Source organism: Chlamydotis macqueenii, chromosome 1, assembly GCF_036417535.1.
Source record: "Chlamydotis macqueenii isolate bChlMac1 chromosome 1, bChlMac1.mat, whole genome shotgun sequence".
Classification (NCBI taxonomy): Eukaryota; Metazoa; Chordata; class Aves; order Otidiformes; family Otididae; genus Chlamydotis; species Chlamydotis macqueenii.
The window spans coordinates 146,268,889-146,295,179 of NC_141556.1; the positions used below are offsets into that span (position 1 = coordinate 146,268,889).

At 41.9% G+C, this 26,291-nt stretch overlaps 1 protein-coding gene across 1 annotated transcript in view; it reads right to left on the reverse strand.

Moving 5' to 3' along the window:
• The window catches only part of AFF3 (ALF transcription elongation factor 3), a 328,958-nt gene that overhangs the window by 83,562 nt on the left and 219,105 nt on the right, over window positions 1-26,291 (reverse strand). Inside the window, exon 8 of the mRNA XM_086769428.1 lies at window positions 12,008-12,059. Coding sequence (XP_086625554.1) covers window positions 12,008-12,059 — 52 coding nt within the window. The remainder of the gene's footprint in view (window positions 1-12,007; window positions 12,060-26,291) is intronic.

A 26,291-nucleotide genomic window follows, 5' to 3' on the forward strand; every position in this document is an offset into this window, starting at 1 on the left:
ACCCCTTGTGGGAAGCTGCAGAGCAGTCCTGGAGCAAGGTATGTGGTGGCTGCAATAGCTAGATGGCACTCAAGGAGACAGGCTGCTCTGCAGCCACAGGCTTCATGTACCTTATGGAGACCTCAAGAAAGCAAACATGGACTTTGGTGACACTAAAAGCCCCTAACATGGGGATGTGGGGGGTGTATCACTCTCATATTTCCCTAAAATTCCTGATTTTGAGAGACAGAAGAGCTGGATACTTTCTTTTCCAGTCTGGGTGAAAGCTGCCCTCGGGAGGGAAGAGGAGAGGACTCTCATCAGTGCTAACCAAGCCAGGACATGTAGTGTGAGTTTCCATCTTGGTACATCCAGTTGTTGACAGCTTTGAAAAGGTGATTCATTCTGGGCAAGAAAGTGGATTCAGATGACAGTGAGATTGTTCTACTTTTTCAATTAGCTTCCCGTTTTAAGTCCTTTAATAAATATCCTTCTTCACCAGGATGCAATGTAGACTGCATGGGGCACCTCACTCTTTGCTTGGTGGTCGCACATTCTAGAAATGAGACTATTGATTTCTTTCTTACACAGTTTGAAAATACAGCCGTGTTTGATTGCATATTTGTGTGACCCTCTGAGCTAGTAATGGCCCCGTCTCTAAATGATGGGGGAATAAGATCCAATTGCAAGTTTATTCTTCCTCCCTGGAGAAACAGATCTATTGCCTGCAATGAAAGGCAGTTAGCAACTATCTGGCAATTTTAATTCTAGCCTATATTGCTCCCCTCTCCTGGAGAAAGTGAGCTGTTGTAATTAAAAGTAGTTAGCAGTTTCCTAGCAAGTATAAATACTTGCAGCCACTAATTACAGTCTGCTCTCTTGTTCCCCTGCTTAGGAGGAAATATCTGTCCTTGCTTCTCGCTCACAGTTTTTTTTGTGACCCCATTCAAACTCACTCATGAATCCCCATGGAGGGTCATGACCCATAGTTTGAGAAACTCCCAGCTAGAGAAACAGCCTTCTGTCATTTATTATGTTTCTAATATTCTGGTATTATCTATGCAACAATGTAAGCAAAAGGGTGGTACTTAGCATCATATACTGCCTGCATGACTATTTTTTTAATAGCTTGATTTTGATTGTGCTATTTAATTTGCATTTTATTTTACATCATTAACAATTTTGCTGAGGCCAACTCATCATCCATCAAGAAAGATGAGAATATGTTCTACAGTCTTTATTTTCCTGGAAATAAGTGACTATGCTGGTTATAGAAATTAGGGGTAAGAAATAATTTTGAAGTTTGATATTGCTGGCAGAATTTAAAGATCTCCAAGACTTACCACTAAAAAGTGCTTTATGGGAAGCTTAATATTCTCTTGATAAGTGATTGAGTTCTACTTCGAGGTGTTCACCAGTAATGAGAATAATCCTGAATTTCCAGTTCTTGGAATCAGTGGGGTTTCTGATGGAGGAAGGTTCTCCTGTATATGAACATGGATACTGGAGGCCAACCCACCACATAATAAATTTACTGCTGAGTAGGAAGCAGGGAAGGGGAAAAAAATAATCACTTAGGTGACTCAGGTACTTGGGCTTGAGAAACCAGCCACAATAAATGAGATGAATTGCTCTTTTTCACTACATCAAGAGTTGTAAATTACAGGATACTGGCTGGTTAGACTTCTTTGTCCCCCACTTCAGTTGGTTATAGATACATTTAGGGCAGAGTTTCATTGATCTGCCTATAGTTAATTCATCTTCCATGAAAGATTCTAGCTGTACCCCAAGACTACTGGGACACAACAAGTTTTTTAGCCAGCAGTAATCATGTTCAGGTTCTCAATCTCCGGAGATTGCATCTCCTTTCTCCATCCTTTATTGCAATGAGCCAGAGCTTGGGAACATAATCAGCAGATATTCAGGTTTCAGTGTGTGTTAAATGAGCTACCAAAATTACTAGAAGTGTCACAAGTTGCAATCTGTTGTTGAAGGGAAATCAAAGAGGAAATTAAATACTTTCATTGTAATTGGGACTGAGCAGCAAGCTAGTTCATTGCAATTGGGACTGAGCAGTAAGCAGAATGGGTTGAATACAGCTATTGAGCTAGAGATACATGACTGTTAAGAGTGGTCCCCAGAAATCCTTCCTTTTTTTTTTTCTTTTTTTAATCTGGTTGTAGTGGAATTGCTTCATAAACTGCTGGGCTTGGAGGCATTTTTGGATAAGGAGCAAATGAGAACTACTGCAGAATGTTCTGCTGGGCTTTGAAGAGTGTCTTGGAGGCACTGCAGGCTGACTGTGGATACATTTTCCTATATCTCACCCACGGCACACTTTGGCAAATAAAAGCCAATAAATTGGCTGCTGGCAGATTCAGACATTTTGTTTTCCATTTTTCCTGTCCTCTGGATTAATTCGCTGTTACTGCAATAGAGCTCAGTGGCAGCAATTGTATGGAGTTACACCAGTTATACCAGAGACTTCACTTGTGCAGGCGTACACAAGGCAAGAATTTGAACCATTTCTTTGGTGCTGGTGTAACAATACGTGCTACCTGTGCATAAGTAAATTGCATTGCTTCCAGAGCACCTTGTTCATCTTCCTGGGGTGCTAGGTGTTGCCCTGGAACGGTGCAGTGAACCATTTATGCTCTAAGTGAGTATCTATCTCCCGTATTAGCAACCACCTAGACTACTGGATGTCACCCTGTATAGGACTGCTGTTAATGAGCTGTAGATGCACTTTTTCCAAGCCAGGGTTAAGGAAAGAGGTCATTACTATATACTGCCATTTGGGAACTAGACCAAAACAAATACTTTTATATCTGTTTTCTTTCACATTTCACTCTTCATATGTCTTCCATGTTGATTCTCTTTTAATTTCCTAAGGTTTTGCTTGTTTTTAGCTTAAATACAGTTTATTCCTAAACTTGTGAAGCCAGGAAGAAAATTTATGAAGGGTACAACCTGACTGCATGCCCTAGCTTGGGCCACAGGACTCTCCAGACCTTTTTTTTCATTCCTGCTTCAGATTTAGGAGCCGTTGTGGACCTGGAGCCAAACTTCTGGATAATCCACTTACGGTGAATCCACCTCAGTCCAACCACGCGCACGGTTTTTCACCTTTAAGATGTGAGTTTAGCCCAACTCTGTTTATAGGCACCTCCTGGTACTGGAAGTTAGACTTTTGCCTGTGAGACGAAGCTGCCTCCCAGCCTCACAGCTCCACTCCTTGTGCAGGTGTTTATAGACTGTGATCAAGCCAGCCACCAGCCCCTCTTCAGACCAGCTCAGTTCATTGCGCGAATATCTCTCACTCTGAGGCGTGTTTTCCAAAGGTGTTAGGCATCCTTCTTCCTCATCTGGAAACCCTCTTCAGTTTTTGGTGTTCTCCTCAAAGACTGCAGAGCTGCAGCGTTGCAATGATGCTCTCATCAGGGCTCAAAACAGAGGTAACGAAACCCTCTCGCACCTACAGACTTGCCCCGTTTAAATGCCTGTGAGTGTCTTATGGCCACAAGAAGTTGCCTGAGGCACTGAGATCAGGCAAATTATCCTAGAGTTATTCCTAATGTGCCTTCTTCTCACTGTTCCTAGGGCCTTTGTCTGAGGATTGCTTTCCAGTGTGGATTTCTGAGGGATTTAAAATCACTTGTAAACTGCAGCTTGAGTGTTTCTCTGTAAATTTGCAATATAAATGTGTGAATGTGATTTTCACTGTCCGGTTGATATTTATTTAAGATTTACCGGCTGTAAGACTTTAAAGGGTCTCCCTTCCTCCCCCTTTTGGAACTGGTTATCATCAGAGCCACATCTTTTAAGAAACTATAAAACCCTTTTTGGATTTCATGATTTCTCCAGGCCTTTCAACACCTCAGTTATTCATTTTTCACCATGGAGTTTTATTATTATATTTCTGGCATACATTGTTCTTTCTCCTCTGCTTTGCCCATTAATCCGTATTAATCTTCAGGGGCAGCACAGTCTAACAACTTGAACATGGCACCTGGGATTGAAAGACCCAAGTGCTAATCCCGGCTTTGCAGCTGACTTGCTGTGTGGCTTCAAACAAGCCACATCTCAGTCTCAGTCTCCCTGTCAATTCTACAGAGATAACAATTCTTGCTTAGCTCTACCTAAATACCTCTCAGGGGCATTGTATTAAGTAGTTAATACTTGTTAAGTGATTTGGATCTCCAAATTACTGTATAATTAGCATGGGTATTAACCATACAGAGAATTTTATATATCTGTAAATGTTGAGTCTTCTGTCCTGCATCTGTTCAGATGTCTCCTGCAGTCTGGCCCCAACAACCATACAGGATTTCAATGCAGATGAGTTAACTTTCGTCTTTTTCAGTGAAGACTAGCAGAAGGAAAGTCCTTGCTACTTTACATTAATAAAATGGTCAATTTCCAATGACACCGGAGGAAGATCTCAGTCATCGTAAGCAAAGCAGTGGTCAACTTTGAAAACCTCCTCTGTCTCCAAGAAGTAGTCTCCTTATCCAGGAAAAGATAACTTGGCTGAAGTGCTGCTTACACTTAGGATGTCGCAGGCAAAAAATGTCAGTGTTGTGCCACAGGCTTTACAAGATTTATTGGGAAGTCTGAAAGCTCAGAAAGTAAAGTAGAACTTTTCCAAAAGCCCATATATGTGAAAATAGGGGAAATACAAGCCTAATTTTCCTCAAATAGTGGTAATTCTGCCCAGGGAGGTGCTAAGTCAATTGACTATGATGTATTTGCTAAAACCCAAGTATCTGCTTGGATTGTGCCAGGAAATAAAAAAGAAGACCGGGATAAGATCCTAGGTTGATTGAAATCAGTGGCTAAACTCCCACTGACTTCAGCCGAGAGAGCTTTCAGCCTAGGTGCAGGAGAAATTGTAGCAATGGTTCTCCAGTCCCTCTTTCTTAAATGCTAGTTTTGATGGATTGGCTGCTGGCTCTTTTTCCTTATTTCTCATTGTGTTCTAATAAAGCTGCTACTCCCTTTATAATGTGCTTTTTTTCTCCAATTTCTTTTCTTCATTAATTTCTTTCTTATTCCCCTAATCCCTTTCCTTTTCATGTTCCTTTTGTTTTCTGACATGCTCTCAGCTGCCTCCTTCTCTGTTTCTGCTGTCATCCATCTCCGTGTGCCACATCTCCTTCGCACAGCTCCGCAGGCTGACACCACCCCAGCCTGAGCCGAATGGTCAGGGGGAGCAAAGTGAGCTTGACCTGTTTTGCAGAGAGCAACAGGCAGCTCCTGGAGAGGCTGGGAGTTTGTCTGTATGCGTGCACATGTGTGAGAGGGAGATACAAGCAGGGTATTTTCCCCTCTTACAGCTTTTAATAGCTGCGATATTACAAATGACACTAATTTGTGCTCTAAATTATTTGAGACTGCTGGTTATTTAACTGTTCTCTTACAGGCACGCTGGAATGAATTTGCCTGAAGGCAAACAGACACTTTCTGGCCACACTTGAAGGCTCAGGCACGGTGGCTGGCTTCAGCCAGGACTCTGCAGCACAAGGAGCAGTGCGTGGCCCGGTGGGCTCACCGGAGACAGGGACAAGGGAAAGCCAGCCTGGAGAGGTGGGACCTAATCTATCTTTACATCCCCGAATCAGACGGCACTGCTGAATTGATTGCATCGGGATACGCTCCCGTGCCAGTCAAAACAGATGTTCGTACAGTAGTTCCAGTTCACAAGGGGAAAAAAAAATAACCAAAGATTTCAAGAAGATGAGATTAAGGAAGTTACAGTAGATACAGAGAGAAACTGTTAGGCTTGAAAAACAGTGATAACCAAGGTAGCCTTTGGAGATTTACTAGATTAGCTTTGTCACAGCATCCACATGAAGAGACAAGGAAAATGCCTTTGTAGCTTATTTTCCAGTCTACTTTTAGAGATTTGCTACTGAAGAGCACGGAGATCAGAGCGCCATGTTTGAAGTTCACCGAATTTAGTGCACATCCAAGAGCCAAGCTGATCTCTAACCATTTTCACTGTCATTCATGGTGGTGACATTCAAATTCAGAGCTTGATCCTGCCTGCCAGCACATGACAGACATTGAGTCTGATTTTGTAAGATAGGCAGTGATGTGAGCCAAGTTTGGCAGGACAAAACTGAGCTCTTATTTTGTTTCATCTGACAGTTTCGGTGAGGCAGTCTTGGACTTCTTGTCATGCTTTGTGGAAGTGCAAATTTAGATGTCACAGAGATTTTAAAATCAGAGCTGGCAAACCACAAAAAAAAAAAAAAGCTTGGCTCAGCTGGCTTAAATCTTACTCTGGATTTCAGTTAAGTTGGATACCAAAAGGATTCCTTCTCTAATACACAGGAAATAATGGACTTATCTGAGTTAGGTAAGGCTGTTACAGTGGCTATTCCTCCGGTCTAAAAATGTGCTCACATTATAGTGACACAGGGCTGAGCAGAGCATTTGGATTAAGTACAAAACCACCTGAGGTTCCAGCCATTCCTTAACCCAAAACTTATTTTTTCCACTTTTGCTTATCTTTGCTTTGTGCAGTTTTGCTTGCAGTCAGACTTGCACTTGGTCAGATTTCATTAAATAAGTTTCCTCTGTTCAGTGGAGTGAGAAACTTTTTATCAGAAATATATATTTTTTTCCAAGTTTATCAGGGCGCTTTTTGAGAGAGAAATTAGTTTGTAGCAATGATGCAGGCTCTGTGCTTTTTTTTTCCCCAGGGCTGAGTGTTCCCATCTCCTTTTTCACTCATTTTCCCTTCTGATCAAGCATCAAGTATTGCAGTGATGACGAGGTGAATAAAAGAGAGCACAGCACTAAAATGACTTAATGTGGTTAAAATATTTAGACATGGCATATGTGAATGCAATTAGCATTACCTAAAAATAGGTCTAATGATAAACAGGGCTATGCAGTGCTGTGATATAATTTGCCCAATATAACTCTCATCTCTAGAAGTACCTGACTCTGCGCTCTGCTTGGCTGATCTTTGACTTCACAAATTGCTGTCCTAACAGAGGAGGTCTTACGGAAAGAAAGCTTGTAGCCACTTCATCCCTTTTTAAATTTGTTTCAGAATTCATTACTGATGGCTTCAAATTAGCTGGAATATCACATTTCATATGCAGAAGTAGTGCTTATAAAGACTCTACTAAAAGGTATTCCTTTTGGAAGAAGGTGGACGCATGACCATACATTTCAGGATAATTTTTATCTTTTTGTTGATTGTCAGTCCATATCCAGAAGTGAGAGGCGAGTCCTACACATTAAAAAGATTGTTTCTTTCTCACTTGTTTCTGGCTACCAGTAAAGGAACGATGCATGATTTTAAGACTGAAAAAAATAAATCATTCCCTAACGCTATTTACGTAGAGACACAGCCACAACAGCTGCCATTGGCCACGTAGATGGCCTTTTGTCCTGTTGAATCAACAGGACAGATTTGGCTGGCCCTAAATGCCTCCACTGCAGACAGTCCTGCCAGAAAGATGCATTTCCAGTGCTGAGCCCTGGCATGCCTCAGCGTATGTGTGACATGGAGGAAAGGTAGGCACATACGTCCCCATCGGAGTTGCAGGTGCAACTTGAATTAGCATCAAGTTTTCCAGCTCAGCCATGGCCAGGGTGATGCTGGAGTGTGGATGGGTGCCCTGGGGCCAGCAGCCCACCCTGGCTGTCCCTAGGCACCGGGCTGGGTGGGCTGCCCTCACCCTGGGGGGCTCTGGGTTGTGAGCCAGACCAGGCTGCCAAGACTTTTATTTTACCCCACTGAAGCTGTTCCTCATGAACTTTCTCGAGGCTGCTCTTCCCCTGAGGTCTCCTGTGAAGAGACGTGGCTTTCTGTTTGTCTTGGCTTGCCTACGGAGGAGCTGGTTTCGCTCACACCGCTCAGACCCTGCAGGGCCAGCCTGTCCTCATCCCTTCTTAAGGAGAGCAGCCACTTGCAGGCAAAAGTTGCCTTCCCTCTTCCTTTGGTCCAGGGTGCATAAGCAAAATTAATGAACCTGCTGCCTCCCTGTGCACTGTGTGCGGAGGATGTCCTCTGCCCCCACATTTACCTGCTGCTGTGAGGGAATAGTCATACGATTTTTTTTTTTTTTTTTTTAAAGTACTGAAGTTGAGTCTTTCCTTTCGAGATACAGCAGGGGCTGGAGTGCAGAGCCATGTCCCTGCGAGTGCGTTCTGATTGCTTCTTCAACTTCTGTTTATACAATTTTACAAAATTTTGGCAGGAATCAAGAGCACATACCAGGGTGTTGGCTTTTATGAATCCCATGGGATGTGAAAGTCAAGCTGACTGGATGAACTTTGGTTACATATTCCAGACAAGCACAATGACTCTATTTATTCAGACTTGGCAGCGAGAATGCAGATTGACTTTATGGGTAATAAATTTTCACAGCCACAAAACTTCAGTGGCAACCAACCTGATCCCGCGCAGAAAAAATGCATACAAGGAAGCAGACTTGGGTTGCAAAAATATGTTAGATTATTATTCCATGTATGTGTACCAGTCAGTTAATTTATTTGGCTATTAATTGACGTGAATTGTACAAATGATGCCAGGGATCTTTCTCCCCTTAAAGGAACTATTTTCTATTACAAAATTTTCATATTGTAAAAGGACAAGTAGGGGGGGGGGAAGAGAATTGTTCATATTGCAATTGACAATCTCCTTTTAATATTCACCCAAGACTGATTTAAGTTTTCCAGTGACCTCTACGGAGAAGAGCAGGGGTATTATAATGGGGACTGTTTCATGTGCTATGCCACACTTCAAGGAACCAAAAGGCAATAACCACTACAATTCAGTACTCTGAACAATCTTAAGTACAATTTTGACATCTTCATGCTACAAAGCTTCAGATGCTTTCTGGGAGAGATGATGATGAAATTATTACTCTATGTGTTATAAATCAAAATGAATTGGCTCTTTAACTTGCAGATTTATGTTAACTACCTTGGTATCTGTTAATTGCATGCTCTTCAGATATTGATTGGGGATTAAAAAGTATACTTTCTTCAATCTGTGTGATGTAAAATATGCCAACAGGAAATTTTCCCTCTGCATATTAGATCCTATGATCACTGCCTGTAAAATTAAAACGATCAGTTTAAATGGATAAACTATGCTCATTAAAGAGGAAAAATACATTTATGTAATTAAAATTAAGAGACTAATATGTGTGGATAATGCAATTACGGTGGGTGCACACACACTCAGCTCAAACCCAGCCTCTTCTGCCTCTCCTGGGTCTGTGAATCTCACAGCCTTAATTACTGATGCAGAGGGAAGGGCTGAGAATACCTTGCCCACTGCCAGTCCCAAAGCTTTTAATCATGTCTCCCTCTTGCATGTGGCCTCCCTCATCCACAGCTCACATTCCCTGGGCCAGTTGCCGCCCTCCAAATACCAGCCCTGGGTGTGCAGGAATACCTGTCCCTCTTTGCACCGCTTCAGAAACTTTCCTTTTGCTGCTCAGCAATTTCAGCTGCAAATGCAAAATCTCCTCCAAAGTTTTCAAAGCCTTTCCCTTAAACTTCCCTGTTTAGAAATTAGCAAAATGAAAAGCTTCCTGGTTCTTGTACCACTCAACTTCAGCTCTTTGAGAAATTAGACTACTTAAAAGGGTCTGATTGATTGCTTAAAGGTGAATTAATTACGCAAGGAATATCTAGGAATCACTCATGTACTGTTCCTATCCCACTATCTTTTATTTCTTTCTTTCCTATTCCCAGACTCAGGAGGAGATCTCAGATTAAAAAGCCTCAGAATTAGGAAGTAAAAGGAAACGGGTTCTCCCACTGACACTTAATACACAGATCCATGCTGTAATCTGTGCATTTACTGGCAGAGAGGCTCTGTGTTATTCTTTTTTGGGGCCTATTTCCTGCTAGGTAGATGGAAATGTAGTGTTTTGCTTATCCAGCAGGCATATTTATTCAGGATTGTTCGTTAAGCAAGCCTGCAGGACTCGGCTGAGGTTCTACAAAGCATTTCATGTAGCAGGAGCCAGCTTGTGCCTCCAGGAGATTGTCATCTGTACAGTCAAGCTAGAAAAAAATGTGATGAGGAAAGGGGACCGAGTCACAAAGTAACGGCTGAAGGTTGCTCACGCTAGAGCCCACGACCACCAGAAGTGAGCAACGGGATCTCAGCTCTGCTCTTTCCCGCATGGGTGACAAACTCTCTCTTGGCTCTGCAGAGCTTATTCGAGCACTGAGAAAAAAGACCCAGGCTGTATCAGCTGCACCTTAAAGCTCTGGTTACTGAGCAAAGACCTTGCATGGCACACACAACATGGAGCAATTCAAGTATGTGAAAGATATTAATAGTTGTAAGAAGCAGTGCTAAACCAAAGGTACCGCGCGTGCATGCCTGAACGGCGGTACTTTTCCACCATCTCTTCTCTGCCTCATGTTCTTTTATTTCCTGCACGATAAAAACTTTCACATGTCTTTTTTTTTCTGCTTGTTATGAAGCAAGCCAGAATTTCAGCTCTCTGGCTCTGCCAGCCTGTGCCACATTGACATCCCTTATGCAGGATCCCATCTCCCTTCCTACCTGAAGGACAAGCCATCGCTCTGACCGCTCCCCTCCCCAACCACCCGGCCCCTCACCACAAGCACCACGGCATCTTGGTGAGCTATTGTCATTCTTCCGACATCCCTTCTCTCCCTCACTTTGCTTTGCCCTATGCTGTCTATGTGCTGTATTTTAAACTATCTAGACAAGCAGGAAAAGTAATTAAATGTGAAGAGTTTCAGGATCACACACATTAACAAAAATAAATTGTATAAATATGTAAATAATTGGTCCATGTGCTGAATCTTCTGAACACCAAGAAGCTTTGCTCAAAATAGATGGAATAATGTTTTAGTATAAATATTAAAAGATTTTGATTTATCTGTTGTTTGGAATATATTGTAAAACACAGCCTTCTAATTACAAGAGTCAAAAAAAAAAACCCTGGAAGAGCTTCATGCCTACATACCTAGGCATGAATTTAGGCATACCACTTGCCTAAGATCCTGAATTTCAGAAACCCAGATAGCTCCAGTTACCCTTGACTGAAATAATCCCATTTGAAATTCATGTTATATCCAGGTCTGGATCCATCTGTGAGATGCAACCAGAGACAGCACTGCCCTCATATGCTTAAGTGAAGGCACAGGCATGCATTTTGGTGCAAGAAGGAAGGGAAATGGCTCTTGCCCTCTCAGCCCCAACCAAATCATCCATGCCAGTACACTGAGAAGGAGAAGATGTGCAACAGCACCGTTTGGCAATAAGACACTTGACCGGCCATGGGAAGGTCAAGATCCCGCCCTATTCTAGTGAGTACTTAATTATTTAGACAAAACACAGCAATGCCTTAAGGAAAAACTGGGAGACACCTCCTCCCATCAACAAAATCCAGCTCTCCTGACACACAGAAAACTTTAGCTGATGTACCTGCTCCTAGTCAGATAGTCTGGGGTCACCAAAACCCAGGCAAGTACCCTCACTGCTGTGTTATGGAGGGAACCAAATGCACAGCCAAGGCTTTATCTCAGCTGTCATTAGCTTTCTTAGCATGCAATGGGCCATGCAGAGAAAGGACTGAAAATGCTCGCAGGAGAGGTGAGGGGTGGGGGGACACCAACAAGGCTCTAGGCAGGTAAAGAGGTGAGCAGCCCTGGGGCCAGCTCAAGATCGCAAGGTTAGGCCTGAACCCTTAATCCAGAATTCCTGTTTCTCCCCTCCTTGGCTGCTTTTTAAAACAAAACAAATTCAAATCAGAAGGAGACTAATACAAAAACCTTTTGGGTCGCTTCAGGGTAATAAATCAAGAGCACTGCAAGCCGTTCCCCACCAATACACCAGTAAGCACACGCGGGCTGGCTCCGAGTCGCAACATCTGTTACTCCAGTTACAGTACTGCCATGTATTTTGATAACCTTTATGTATGTTTTGAAAAAGCATTAGCAAAATATTTGCAGGAGCTCAGTCTCCACATGAAACATGCTACGAGTGACATGTGAGTTGTCTGGTTCTTACCTGCTCATTCTCTTCTTCATCGCTGCTTAACTTGAGGTCATCTTCTAGCATTCTGGAAGGCAAGCAGTAACATAAATTATAATTTAACAAAATGCTTTAGATCTGACATTTTCTCTGAACTGCTGTAAAAATGTAATATTTTAAATAGAAAGAAAATATATTTTATCCCAGTAACTCTGTAGATGTGACACCTTCTTTATAATTTTTTTCTTATCCAGTTGCTATCAACTAACTTCTTAATTCATTTCCTACTATTACTGCCTAAGGGAAAATGTTTACTAGAGTAATAACAGATTTTGCAAAGATTCTTGTTATTACAGTCACTGACAAACAATTTTTATATGCTAAAAATAATATTTTTGACGCTGACAGGTCAGTAGTCTCCCTGAAAGGAAAATTTTGCTCCGTTTGGCTTTGAGCTTACAAAACAGAAGTAGATATTTACACTGGCAGTACTGCAGCACAAAATAAGATTCAGTGATGTTTCCCAAAGGCCATTTTTACTTTATTGCATGCTTGATGTAAAATTGACATTGACTGAAACAATTAAAACTAAAATATATTGTCTCAGTGCACAAGAGTATCCACAAGGATTTCACTGTCATATAAACATACAAAATAATGCATCTTTTCTAATGGAGATTTCATCCTCTCTTCCCATATCCTTTCCTGAACTTACTTAAACTGATTCACAAAGAAGAGGAATTTGTTTTTACCTCCATGCAATTTTTACAAGCTAGAGTTAAGTAACCAGCTGTTGAAAGAGCTGAAAAGATGCAAAGATTTCCCCAGTGTTTGGAAGGACTTCAAGAATGGGACCTATTTTAAAAAACACCTCTATAATAATAATAATTCAGAAAGTTGCTAATTTTTCTTGCATTCTGGGAAAAGAGAATCTGTAATTTCATCTCAACTCCAGAAGAAAGCTTGGTGAGCAATTCAAACACATCCTGTGACGTGGGTGGTCCCCGGAGTGTAAATATATCAGGAAGACATATGTAGTAATTTCAAACCACCTCCTTGTACTTGTGCCTAGATCTTCCTGAAAAGCGTCATTCTTACACGGGCGACATGGTGTGCCGTGTCTCAAAAGAGCACCGAGCCTACCCACCCTCTCCTCAGCTCCTAGTTACATGCAGAGTCCCTGCCTGTTGCTGCTGTCACAACTGCTTCCCTATTTCCCTTGTGGCACATTTTGGGGAATGTAGGTGTTTAAGAACAGGATTGGGGGTCAGAGTAGAAGCTCCCACTAGTTCATCTCTTAAAGACTCTTGTCTTGCCTTTCCCCCACACCTCCTTCTACTTGTGCCAAGATTTTTCCTCTGTAAAATCAACATATCACATTCAGCAAAATCTCATTGCAACACAGACACCTCAAATACATAGAACACCCACTGAGTTAGAGGGACTTGACAATCTCACAGCCAGATTTGCCCATGTTTTATCCAGAAATATGTCCACAGGCGGGGAAAAGCTCGCTCTGCCATCTCCCGAGTCAGCAATAACTCTGGTGGCCATATTGATGCAGCCACCGGCCAAGATTACAAGCCCTGCTGTGAAGTGAGCAAGTGGGACAGGTATGAATGACGTGTGATATAGCTGCTAGGAGGTAAAATACATCAGAGAGGCAAAACTTCCTGTAAACATTGCATGATCCCCATTGGCTTTGGATCCCACCACTTACAGAGATCCAAACAATCCTACAATTGCTCATTTTTTTTACTTAGTTCTGGTTAGGGCATCCCTGAGAAAGTAGTGCTGGAAAACAGAAAGCTCAGATCTGGGATTGGGCACTATTTAATTAAATGTGAAAGAATCTACACAGATAGTGATTTAATCCGAGAGAGATGTGCTTATTGTGTGAAAGCAGAGCACCCAGGGTGTCACTGCCTGCTCTTAGAATCATAGAATCATAGAATCATAGAATGGTTACGGTTGGAAGGGACCTTCAAAGGTCATCTAGTCCAACCCCCCTGCAAGGAGCAGGGACATCCCCAACTAGATCAGGTTGCTCAGAGCCTCATCCAGCCTGGCCTTGAACGTTTCCAGGGATGGGGCTTCCACCACCTCCCTGGGCAACCTGTTCCAGTGTTCTATAACTCGCATTGTAAAAATTTTTTTCCTAATTTCCAATCTAAATCTACCCCCCACTATTTTAAAACCATTACTCCTTGTCCTATTGCAACAGGCCCTACTAAACAGCCTTTCCCCATCTTTCTTGTAGGCCCCCTTGAGGTACTGGAAGACTGCTATAAGGTCTCCCCGGAGCCTCCTCTTCTGCAGGCTGAACAGCCCCAACTCTCTCAGCCTGGCCTCATAAGAGAGGTGCTCCAGCCCTCTGATCATCTTTGTGACCCTCCTCTGGACCCTCTCCAACTGGTCCATGTCCTTCTTATGTTGGGGGCTCCAAAGCTGGATGCAGTACTCCAGGTGGGGTCTCACCAGGGCAGAGTAGAGGGGGAGAATCACCTCCCTCGACCTGCTGGCCACGCTCCTCTTGATGCAGCCCAGGATGCGGTTGGCTTTCTGGGCCACAAGAGCGCATTGCCGGCTCATGTTAAACTTCTCGTCCACCAGCACTCCCAAGTCCTTCTCCTCAGGTCTGCTCTCAATCCATTCCCCGCCCAGCCTGTATTTGTGCCTGGGATTGCCATGACCCAGGTGCAGGACCTTACACTTGGCCTGGTTGAACTTCCTTGAGTCTAAGTGCTTGAATTTCTCCTAGTGAGATGGTTAAGTACATTATTCAAGATTTAGCAATTCAACTTTTATAAACAGCAGTTGGAAAATCAAAAGCATATAATGAAATATTCTAGGTAGGTTTATGTATTTATTAGTGTCCTGACTTTTTATATCAACATAAAAAAATGTGCATTAAGAGCCGGTGATAAGATGCAACTACGATGCTTTGAAGCCTTTGGGTTCTGTGGAGGTGTGAGTGAGGCACCAGGAGCGTAAGTAGGAACCATCCACAGAAAAGGAACAAGAAATGGCATTGCTGACCCATAAGCCCATCCTTGCTCACGTGTTTTAGCCCATCTTTATTTTCCCTGTCTGTTTCTCATTTCAGAAGCGCTGCTCTCCAAGAAAAGCATTGCCAGCCTGGGGCTTGTGGCCCCTTCTGGAACTACCATCAGCGTACAAACAACCTCCTAATGCTGGGGATAGGAAAAAACAGGTCTTCATAAATTGCTTGCTTCCTTGCTTTTTTTTTTTTTCCCTAAAGTGGGATCTGACCCACCTGATCCATATATTTGCCACAAGGATGTACCAGGTTAAGACAGCTTGCCAATGTAGAGGTCTACCTTGTAAAGGCAGAAGCTGTTTTCCTACTGTGCAGGTATAATATCCATACCTAAAAGTCTTCACTGGTTCCCAGACTGTTTTCACTGTCAGGTGAGGCCCTCAGCCCTGATATACAAAGCTACAGCCAGAGCAGGACTGACATCATTGACTTCAGCTTCACCCGCCAGCAGTTCTGGAGAGCAAGGCTCTTTGGACGTCAGGCAGCTCTCAAAGCCCAGGCTGAAGCACACTCTGGATGAGGAGGAGATATTTGTGTTAGGGGGACTCCAGTTTGCAGTAAGCATCTTAAGGACCCTAGATCAATTTTGAGTCTGGATGCTTTTGAGGAACACTCCTCCTCAACAACTCATGACAACGATGATGGTTAAAAGTCTGTAACTGGATCAGCAGACCCCACTTGAGGAGAGGGAGTAGGGAAGAAAAACACTTTAAACTTACAGGAGACATTACGTTAATTTGTAATTTATCTGAAAAGCACTTTGGCACAGATTCAGTACAGAATGAGCTTTGATGCACTTTATGTTAGCAGGACACTTCAGATCATGTTTAAATCAACCCCTGCTCAGGATGGCATTTCTTGACATATTCTAGCAAACTAATACAAGGTTGGACAGACAAACACATACTCATGTGTAAACACAACCTTTTCAACACAGCCTATTTATAGCTGTTTTCTGTAACACCTTTTTCAGAACACACAAAATCCAGGCCAGTAAGTGACATCGTCCATGGGCTTAAAGATTTTTTGAAATGGATTTGGCTTTGATGTAAAAAGATAAGTAAATATAACTTTGTAAACAAAAGCTAGAAAAATGAAGTGGTACTCGAAGCAGCTCTGATAAACACACACCATCACTTAGGGCTCCTGCACTTGAAAAGAGCGCGTACGACCAGGAAGTTACTTTGCAGAACCTAATCACCCATTTTTACTGAAATCTCCACTAGGTCATAGAGGCAGCGAGGGGTGGGAGGCTGGGGTGGGAGTGCTCACTGCACTCTAATTAATGCATGTGTTCCTTTTTCCGCAAAGAACGTGACAGGTAGAGATGTAATGAAAGGAAATGAGGATGAGTTTGGGATATTGAGAAACACCTCAGCAGGCCAGCTGGTTTCTTTCTCCAGTAACCAATTAATGGGTTTCAGGCTGGGATGCTGGGCCATTCAGTGACCGTGGGAAAGGAGAGGGCTGAGGGGCTACTTACAGGCAATGGGAAATGGACAGAAAGTAGAGGGCATTGATATCCAATATCTGCCAATACCAATGTGGCTGCATGTCCAAATCTCCAACATAGCTTACTGGAAAGCCTGACCTCTGTCATCCAGGGGCTGCTCAGTGTGTTGGGTCAGTAGGCTACCGGGACAGGGTGACCATGCAGGGCACTGCAGAGGGACCCTGCAGGACTCCGACTCATCCCAGCATGTCAAAGGGCCAGATGAAAAGTATGGTCCTGGGTTTTGAGATGGGAGGTCATCACAAACTGCCTGGGAACCACCTTGCTCAAGGGGAATGCTTAGTTGAGACTTGCAGCTTCACTGTTTCATGTGTCTTCTTTCCTGATTTGTTGTTGCTGGGTCATCATGTCCCAAGCAAGGATTATCTTCAGCCCCAGCCAGAGTCCAGGGGATAGCAGGAAGACATCTAGTTTCCCCTCTGGGAAGTAACACCAAAGTAACATCACGTTTCAAGTGTGAGGGTAGAGCCAGGGCTCAGGTCAGAGGTTTTTGGGTTTGAGAGAGCCAGATGAGAAAGAGCTGCTGGGGAAGTTGATGTCGATGGTGCTGTGTCTAGGGCAGGTGGTCTTCAACAACCAGTTGGGAATCAGTTGCAACTTTCAAAATCTGGAGCCAGTCTGAGACCCTTACAATGCAGCCCTACTTAGGAGGATATCTATTTTCTTCCAAGGTGAAGACACAGCCCCACTGGGGAGTTATCCTTCACATCTGCTGGTGCACAGGAAAGAGTGAGTTTAACCTCTGTTACATTTCACATTCCTTGGCCTAATGAATTCTTTCCTTCCTCTCTGCAGATTACTTACTGAGGTGTAAAACTCTGAAAAAATGCCTCCATGGTTTTGTTTTGTCATTAGAGAGATTCGCTTTTGGCATGTAAATCAAAGGACAAGAGAAGAGGCCCTGATGATTCTCAAGAGAGGTTATGAAAATGAGGGGCAAAACCCTCCTTGCATCCCTCTGCCAATGGTTTGCAAGCCCTCAGCACAAATGTACGTGTTGCAATTGTCATTTAAATAAATTCAGAAGTCACTATCTTCGCAATTTGTGAAAGATCTCATGAATGTGTTAATCTGATCAAGTACATTGTTCTATTTTGATGCTAGGCAGCATCTCAGTCAGAATACCGTGTTTATTACGGACTTTTCTGATTTCTGCTCATTATGTAGGAAAGGAACTTCAGTAGTGGAAAAAATACTTTGATTTTAGCTGAAGAGGAACCCAACAAAGCAAAGAGTTGTGGTGAAATATGAAAATCAGATAACTAAGTGCTCATTTATGGAGTTTATGCCACCACAATGTTTCATCTGAGTGAGACTGTTTTTTGAAAATTATCTTATTTTTTAATGCACAATATTGACATTTTATTTTCTTCACCATAAATGCATAGCGACCTTTCAAGAACTGGATGTTAGTTTCAATATTACCAGAAACCCACAAAGAAAATAGATATTATTCTAAGTAGCAGTATGCTAGAAGGGTCTCAGACTGGCTCCAGATGTTTAAAGTCACAACTGATGTGCTGATATAGAGAGAAGAAAAGTATTGCTTCACGTTGTAGGAAAACAAAACCTTCCCGGAGGCACAACATGGTGCAAGACCTTTAACTCTTGTTCCCAGCAAAATGAGAGAGAATGTCAGGTGGGAATCTGCCATTCCTCTTCAGACTGTGCCCTTATGTTACAGGGATTATTTCAGCTACAAGTGCTCATGTACGTAATATGACTTAAGCTCCAGTAAGACAAATGTACCTTCAGTTTCTGGCTGTCTTTGGATGCTTTCTAAAAGAGAAATGCATGGAAAAAAAATGCCTGATAAGAAGTATGGAGAATTCATAAGAAACAGATGAACATGTTTCCTTCTTAAAAAAAAAAATAAGAAAAAAAAAAAGGGAAATTAAGGTTGATGCTATTACCTTGGTTACTTGCACACAACAGATAGCCAGTTATACTTGCTACTTACCTACAGCCAAAACAGCTATTTCAAATAACTGTTTACTAATCCTAAATATAGGAGTAGCTGTTTTTATATAGTAGTAATTTTTAATTAATTAGATACTGATTGCTGAAATTATTTTTCACTTTAGTGCTATAACTGATGCAAATGTTTCATTTTAAAAAAGCTCATGCATTTACATTATCTAGAAAGTGCAGTATTTATTTGTGTTTTATACGAAATAAAGTCAAAAGCTTATGGATGGAGGTGAACAACTAGATCAAGAGGATATTTTATAAATGTTGTAATAGAGCTTGCAGCAGGCTTGTAAGACCTCTGCAAGCACTGTTTGCAACATCTAAAATTCACTCTGAATATATGATGTTTAAGTTGTAAAAACGCCTCAACAAACAGTTTGTGCAAGTTCTGCTACACAGAAACATGTTGGAAAACACGATTATACAGAATACCATCAAATCTAATTAAAAACAGAGGAAGAAGGCCAGTAAAATCAGCCTGGTGAAATATTAATGTACTTAATGCTGGAATGAAGCATATACATCAATGTGAGATTTAATTCTAGAGTGTAGAATTTAAATGCCTGAGAAACGGACTCAGTCTATAGAAATAGAATTAGCAATTCCAATAAAAAATAGATGCTCTGAAGGGGAAGTTTTCTGTCCTTGGCTTGAATCCATCTAGGCTGGTCTACACCGTTCTCCAAAACCATTTAAACCGGCTAAATGCTCTGCTAAATTCCCATTACCCTGATGGTCTCATTAGAAATGCAAGGCAGTCCTCTCCGGGTGATACAGCCATTACCCTCTCCTATGAGCAGAAGTTGAAATAAGGTTTTCTCTGCAGCAGCTGCCCCGGTGAGTGACTGTGTTTGCCCCAGTGATGTTTCCCCCCTTTAAAGACAGGGAGAACAAATGCAGTTGAATTATACCCTGAATTTTCTAACTCCTTGGCAGGGTGGCAAGAATGTGCCCCACAGTTCACAACGCTTCCCAAGAATAATGTTTAGGCAGAAGGACCCAAAGTACCTCCTTAAAAATGGGAGATATTCTTTAGAAAAATGGGGAAATGAACCCATGTGAGCCCACTCCTTGAGCAAGGAAGCCACCTAAAAATGCACAAATACTCCAGGAGAGGAAAGAGTGATGAGTGATGTACTGGCAGCTCACGCCTAAGCACCCGCCTAAGTAGTCAAATCACTCTGAGGACTTACCAAAGTTTCACGGCTAATCATGCTCTGTGTGACAGGAGGAAATACATTTGGGGAATAAAAGTTTTGAACGCGCTGCTCGCAATTTTCCAATCCATTTCTTGCCTCCCTGCCCCTGTTCCCTCCAGGCTCTCCAGGTGTGATTAGCAGTTATTTACTAACTCTCTCTCTCTCTCTCTCTCTGATTTCCTAGCAATTGCTGATGCTGTCATCTACAAAATATTAATTTCAAATGTGAAATGAAATAAGAGTGTATGAACTGTGCTACTGCCTTGCGTGTCAGCTGTTGTGGCAGAAATCTTGGGGAATTTAATGTGTCTGAGGTAGAATTTTGACTGCCAGGTCTCCCCGCTGAAGGTGCAGCATCTGATTTTGTACTCAGTGATTATTTCCTTACAAATAGCCTCTTTCTGCCTAACCTCCAGCACTACAAGCATCTATCCTCATGCTGGAGTCATCATCTCACACATTTTTACCCTCGTGTTCCCTTGCAGATGACTGCAGTCATCTGTATAACGCTGACCCTCCACTTCATGACGCTCATACCCGAGGCTGCGGCAGTGTTTATTCCTATCTATTTCACTCACCGGGCAAGGGAAAAGAGATCATTCAGGCCAGAGGTTCTCAAACTTTGCTGTGCCGAAATGAGAAGTGCCTTGTATCATTAAGACGATGGGGAAAGTGGCAGCTCTGTGTCCCTGTGTAATGCCCTGGGCCCTGCCCTGCACACCAGAGGCTCACGCCATCTCTCTCTGCCAGGGCAGCCCTGCTGCTGCGGACTTCCAGCTGCCTGCTCACCTCCATCTCTCAAGCATTTTCAGAATTGCAGCTTCCCACGCTAGAGCCCCGATTAAAAGATGGAGTCAGGAGGACATTCCATATTTTGGGATATACAACTTTGTGTTGACTTCTTTCAAGCCTCCTTTGTTTAAGTGAGGCTGAATTATTAAATTATTCAGACTATTTGATAATGTGTTCTATCCTCACTCTTCCTTTCTCTGTCATTCTCCACAAAGTTTTACCATCGGTGAATACAATTTCCTACCGCGTCCTAGTTGCCAGTTCCTCACAGAATGAAATCAGCTTTGGTTCATAAGAACTTACATTTCTTTCCTTGAAAGTAAGACTTGGAATGCAAATAATTATGCTCTTATTCTTCAGTTCCTTAGGGGTATTAAAGGAATCCTGTTTGGGCTCCCCTCAAAATTCACAAGTGGTAGGAGGTGCCAAGTGACCTGTCCTTAAAACTCAAACTCTCTTTCTTGGCCTTTTGGCATATTGCACTGCATTAGCCATCTCCTGGGGTTTACTCCACATTTCAAGGTACATCACAAATTAGCCTCAAATTTTATGAGCCAGTGGCCTTCATGGCTGTAATGTAGCTTGGAAGATCTGAGGCTTATGGATACTTGTACCGAGGGTAACTGATTTTAAATAATTTATTATCTCTGCACACTGAACTTCCTGTTGAACTTCCTGTCTGCCTACTTGGCACACTGCTTTTTCTCATATTAAAAAATATTTCTTCACTCTAGCGTTATTAACAGCTTTAATATTTCCAGCTAATAAGGGGCTATTGCTAGAATTTCTTTATTGTTGTTGTTTTTCTTTATACACTTCAAGAAAACCCTTATTCTCATTGCCCTTGAACTGTCCTCTGGTATCCTCCACTCCTTTTATCCCTCTCTAGTATTTTATAATTCTCTTACAGACTGCTATCTTTCCCTTTCATGTTACATGTGTTTTATATCTCAACTCTACTGCACAGATAGATTTTTTAATTTCTAATTGCCACTTTTCCTTCACCACTGGAGCTGAGCTAGCTTTCAGCAAAGGAGTTCTTCCTTGACTGTGGAAATAGTCTTTTGCTAACCTGACAATCTCTGCTTAAAAAAAAATATCCAAATTTCCTTGTTTCTAGGTTTTTCTACCCCATCAATTTCTGATCAAACGTTCCTTCTACTTTGGGACACCAGCCTTTCCTTCTTGGGACTGTCCTTTATTTGTCCAGCTTGGGCAGAACAAGATCATGACCATCCAGTGACCAATTTATCTTTATCTGAAGCAAGGGTGAGCGTGTCTGGTGAAATGCCCTCAGTGCTAGAAAAGAGACACAAACACCATCCACAACCTTTATTTTAATTTAATGGCCGGCCATGCCGGACCTCTGGTGATAGCTTCAGAACTAAGGCCTCTGGCCTCCACTTGCCTTTGCTTTACAGATCGGTGCCAATGGAGCAGCTCCATCCCCCTCTGTAATCGGAGTCAATATTCCATTATATTCTGGCTCTGGGATAAAGAAAATTCTTATTCTATATCCCTAGCTGGAGCTTTTAATGTCAATAAAGGCTAGAAGAGGGGAGGAACAGGCTAATTTGGTCCCTCCTGACGGCACATGCCTGGCAGGCAGATACAGAGAGGCGATAGCAGAATATATATATATATATATACAGCACCAAGCAGCAGGACAGGAATATATGGGAGCTATAGCTCCTCCATAACCTCCCAAGATCCAGCCAGTCCAGCACGGCTGTGAAAGACACACCAGGACCCCCAAAGTTTCCAGCATTTCCTTTTAAATACTTTTCCTAGCCATTTCCTGGAAAGCCACTCTACGTATTTTACTCAGGCCCGTCTGCAATACTTACAGCTTCATTTAGTTTTAATATAGTTATAAATGGGCTGCAGCGGCCTGTTTCTTTTAATAACTAAGTAAATGAAACCCTGTCTGTAATAATAAATGAACCATCCATCTGGGAGGCCTCCAGTAAAAATTTCAACAGGTATTTATTGCTCCTTTATGTAAACAGTACTCTGGACAATACAAGTGATTATACTCTCTGTCAGCCCTGTCAGGAAGGAGACAGTATAGTTTTGGATGAGGTTCCATAGTGTACACACTCAATTTACAGGTTTATTTGCCTAGATGGAGACAAAATTATTAAAGCAAGCAAATAAACAGACAAGAACCCAGTTGGCTACTGTGAAAGTCAGCACACCATTTTGTTTAAAGATATGGGCTACGAGAATAAAATATAGAAAATTGACAGGTCTGTGGTGCAACAGACAACCCCAGATGCTTCACAGACACCCCCTAAACAAAATCAAGCCCCCTCCCCCCCTAGAAGGGGAAGAATTTTCACTGTAAAATCAACACTTTATGGAGACTTTAAAATACATTGTGCCCTTGTAGGTTCTCACGGTACAGAAGAGCAGTGCCTTGGGAGAACCCCCAAACAGGGCTCATGGGGAGGCAAACCATGCCATCCATCCCCGAGGGTCATCCCTTTCACCTGTGGACACTGTTGCTCATACACTGGAAAGGGCAATAACATGACATTTCTGCAGTAATGACATTTTAATTAAAAAAAAAAAAAATCTCATTGCCAAAATCATCTCCATACCGCTACTATATTCCACTTCCTAATTATATATCATTACATTCTGCTATTGTTGAAACAATAAAATGTCAGAATATATTGTCAAATAATGAATTCAGTATGTGGCAGGAGGGGGAAAAAAAAAAAGAAGGGGCAGAAAGACCTGGAAGCTCATGTATGGTCAGACTGATGTGCCATCACTTGATGCTGAGGAGTGGGCTGTAGAGAGTTCTGTACGTTAAATCTGTAGAGGTTGCTGTGATTTTTGCCAAAATTTCCAGACGTCAAATTTCTGCAGGAACAGGCTTAAACCTCTCCCACGAGCCGGCTTCTCAGCGCCTTTCATTTGCAGCCAAGCTAGGCATAGGGAAAATGCATTTTTTTTCCTTACGAGGCAGACTACAAAAGGAAACCAAAAGCTCTCAGCCAAAATGCCAGGCAGCATTCTGCCTCATGGGGCGAGCGGATTGCTGCTCATTATGGAGACCTGCACCCTGTGTGCCCGGCTCAGGGAAAGGGGCAGCGTTGCCTCCATGGCCAGGGCATTTCCAACATTTTTACTAAACTTGACACGCCAGCAAACTTATTATGAGATGGTGCATTAGTGACAATTCTTCTCTTTTTCTCCTCTCTGCATTTGTTTTGATCACAAGATGCTGAAAGGGGAGAAGTTAAGCCCAACGGGACAGATGTCTCCAAATTGATAAGCTGTCCCACCAAAATACAGGAGGAGCTGTCAGATTTTCCTGTGGATGGGCTGAGGAAGGGGCTGCTCACGCACAGGTGCTGCAGGGACAGGGGAGCCAGAGGCATGGGATGGTACCCAGGGCTGGGACGTGGCCACGGGCTTCACTGCCAGGGGGGAGAAAAACATGTGCCATCTAGGGGAGCAGTGGTCAGATAACTCCTTTCCTTCATGCAGAGCTGCACCAAAGGGGTGGTTGCTGATGTGGGAACATTGTCCCTGGGCTTTCTGGCACAGACCCTTAGCTTCCCTGGGGTCTAATGGCACCAAGCACTTCTGGCCTGCTTGTTATACTTCAAGATAACCCCTTCTAGGAGTCAAAAGGGGAAATTCCTCTTTTTTATAAATAATCTCCTTTGGACATTGCAACAGCAGAAGTAACCAACTGAGGGCTGCTCCTTCCGAGAGGGGAAGGGTTTTACTCCCAGCATTCAGATCCTGCACAGGCTGCGCAGAAATACACCACCTGGACTGCAATATATATATCTATTATATATAAAAAAAAGAGTGTGTATTTTTTCTCTAAAAACACTTTTTGGACAAAATTATGAAGTTAGCTCTCAAATAGTAAACCACGCTATATCTCCCTTCTAATGTCTCTTTTTAAATATACACCAGGGAACAACTCTCATAACTCACTCGACACACGCTGTCTGATGAGTTATAGGTCAGTCGTCTATGCACAGAGTGTGTATTGCACTTCTACACACCGTTATGAATTTTCCATCCCTCATCATTCACATAGTGTCAGAATATCTATTACAAACCCCTGTTTGCGAGAAGGGCTTCTACTTTCCCCTTTCATTTTATCACTGCTCTTAAATTTTCTTCTGGAAACCAGTTTGGCATGCTGGCAATACCATGCTGGCCGTTTCTGAGAAAAAGTCACATGCAAAAACCATGTGTCAGGGCCATAATATCACCTCCAAAGAAATATCATTTTTTAACTAATAGGAGTAGTGCATAAAAACGAATTAGACAGAATTGTATTCTGATTGCCAAATTCTACCACCCAGCTGCTACAAACATGTTGTAAAAAATAATAATCTGGAAGTCTAAATAATGTCTGATAATGCCTTCTGCCATCTTAATTCTTGGGGAATGTTGAGTCATCTTGAGAAAAATGTTGACAATCATTTTTCACAAAGGCTTGAGCATGGACGAGGCTCTATCTAAAGTCTTGTGTGAAGGATTTAGAGTTGAGGGGAATTTTCTGACAAATAGTTCAGCCATCAAGAACAGCGTAAGGACTGGCCAAAATGCTTGACAATTGCTAGGTTTGAGAAATGCTTTTCCCTAAATAACTAAAAAAGTTTAATTTCTATGTAAAATTATTAATTTCATCATTTCTGAAATGCTGTGCTTTCATTTTCCTCTTTCAGAAACATACATTACTTCAAAATATGCTTGTATCTAGTGTTGTAATAAGGTTGCCCAAGTGCTTTCTGCAATTAAGTTAGCTAAATGAAACTATTAGCCCTGAATGTATTTTTTTCATTTTACTGAGAAAATGAATACAGCTATTTTTTTCCATATGATTTTTAATTGTACCAAACAAAATATCAATTACCTACAGTAATTCAGAAGTTAATTTAATTCAGTTTGCAAAGTACTGAAACTAGCCTTAGTTTGAATTTGATCTGTATCCACAAAACCTACTGGTTTATTTCATTTTTTTCACACTTACTGGCTGTTAATTGAAGCTTTCTGTGAAATATTTTTTTTCTGTCATCAGCTGTCAGGCTGCCATCCATAGGAGCAAATTTCTATGCCATAGCAATCTTGCAAGAGGTGTGAACCAAGTATACAGGAAATGGATTCTCAGATTGTTACATGATTGAAATTTAAGAATTTTTTAATTTTTTTTTTTTTTACAAAATCAAATTGGAATTAAGATCACTTGCTCAAATCTGCTGCATTATACAACTAATTGGTTAGTTTGTATACTTGAAATTTATGATTATCTGACACCTGAGTACCCAGGAACTGGGAAACAAAATGTATTATGTCCTTGAATAGCAAGTCTGCAGTACTCAATACTGACAGAGCTGTGGGTAATTATCTGTTTGATATTTAAGTAAGAATAAACCCTACAGATAACAATGTTCTAATTTAGTACAACTGCAAATAATTCGTAAGCAAATATCGTGTCTATAATATGCAATATATATTTTAAAAGTCATACGTAAGAGGAATGACACTTGACTGCTAAAGAATTCAATTTAGTAGTAACAATGTTAATGGTCAAAAGTGGATCTCCCAAACTAAATATATTGGGTTAGTTTTATCACCAGTGTCATTTTAGTAAACCCAGTTTCATCAACAATTAATTTAGCCCACTATATTACCTTCAAGTCAAATGGTTTTTTTTTACTGATAAAATACTTCGGTTGCACATGGTTTATCAGACACTTAAATATTTCATCAGATGGCTGATGAAAATACAGAAAAAAATAGGCA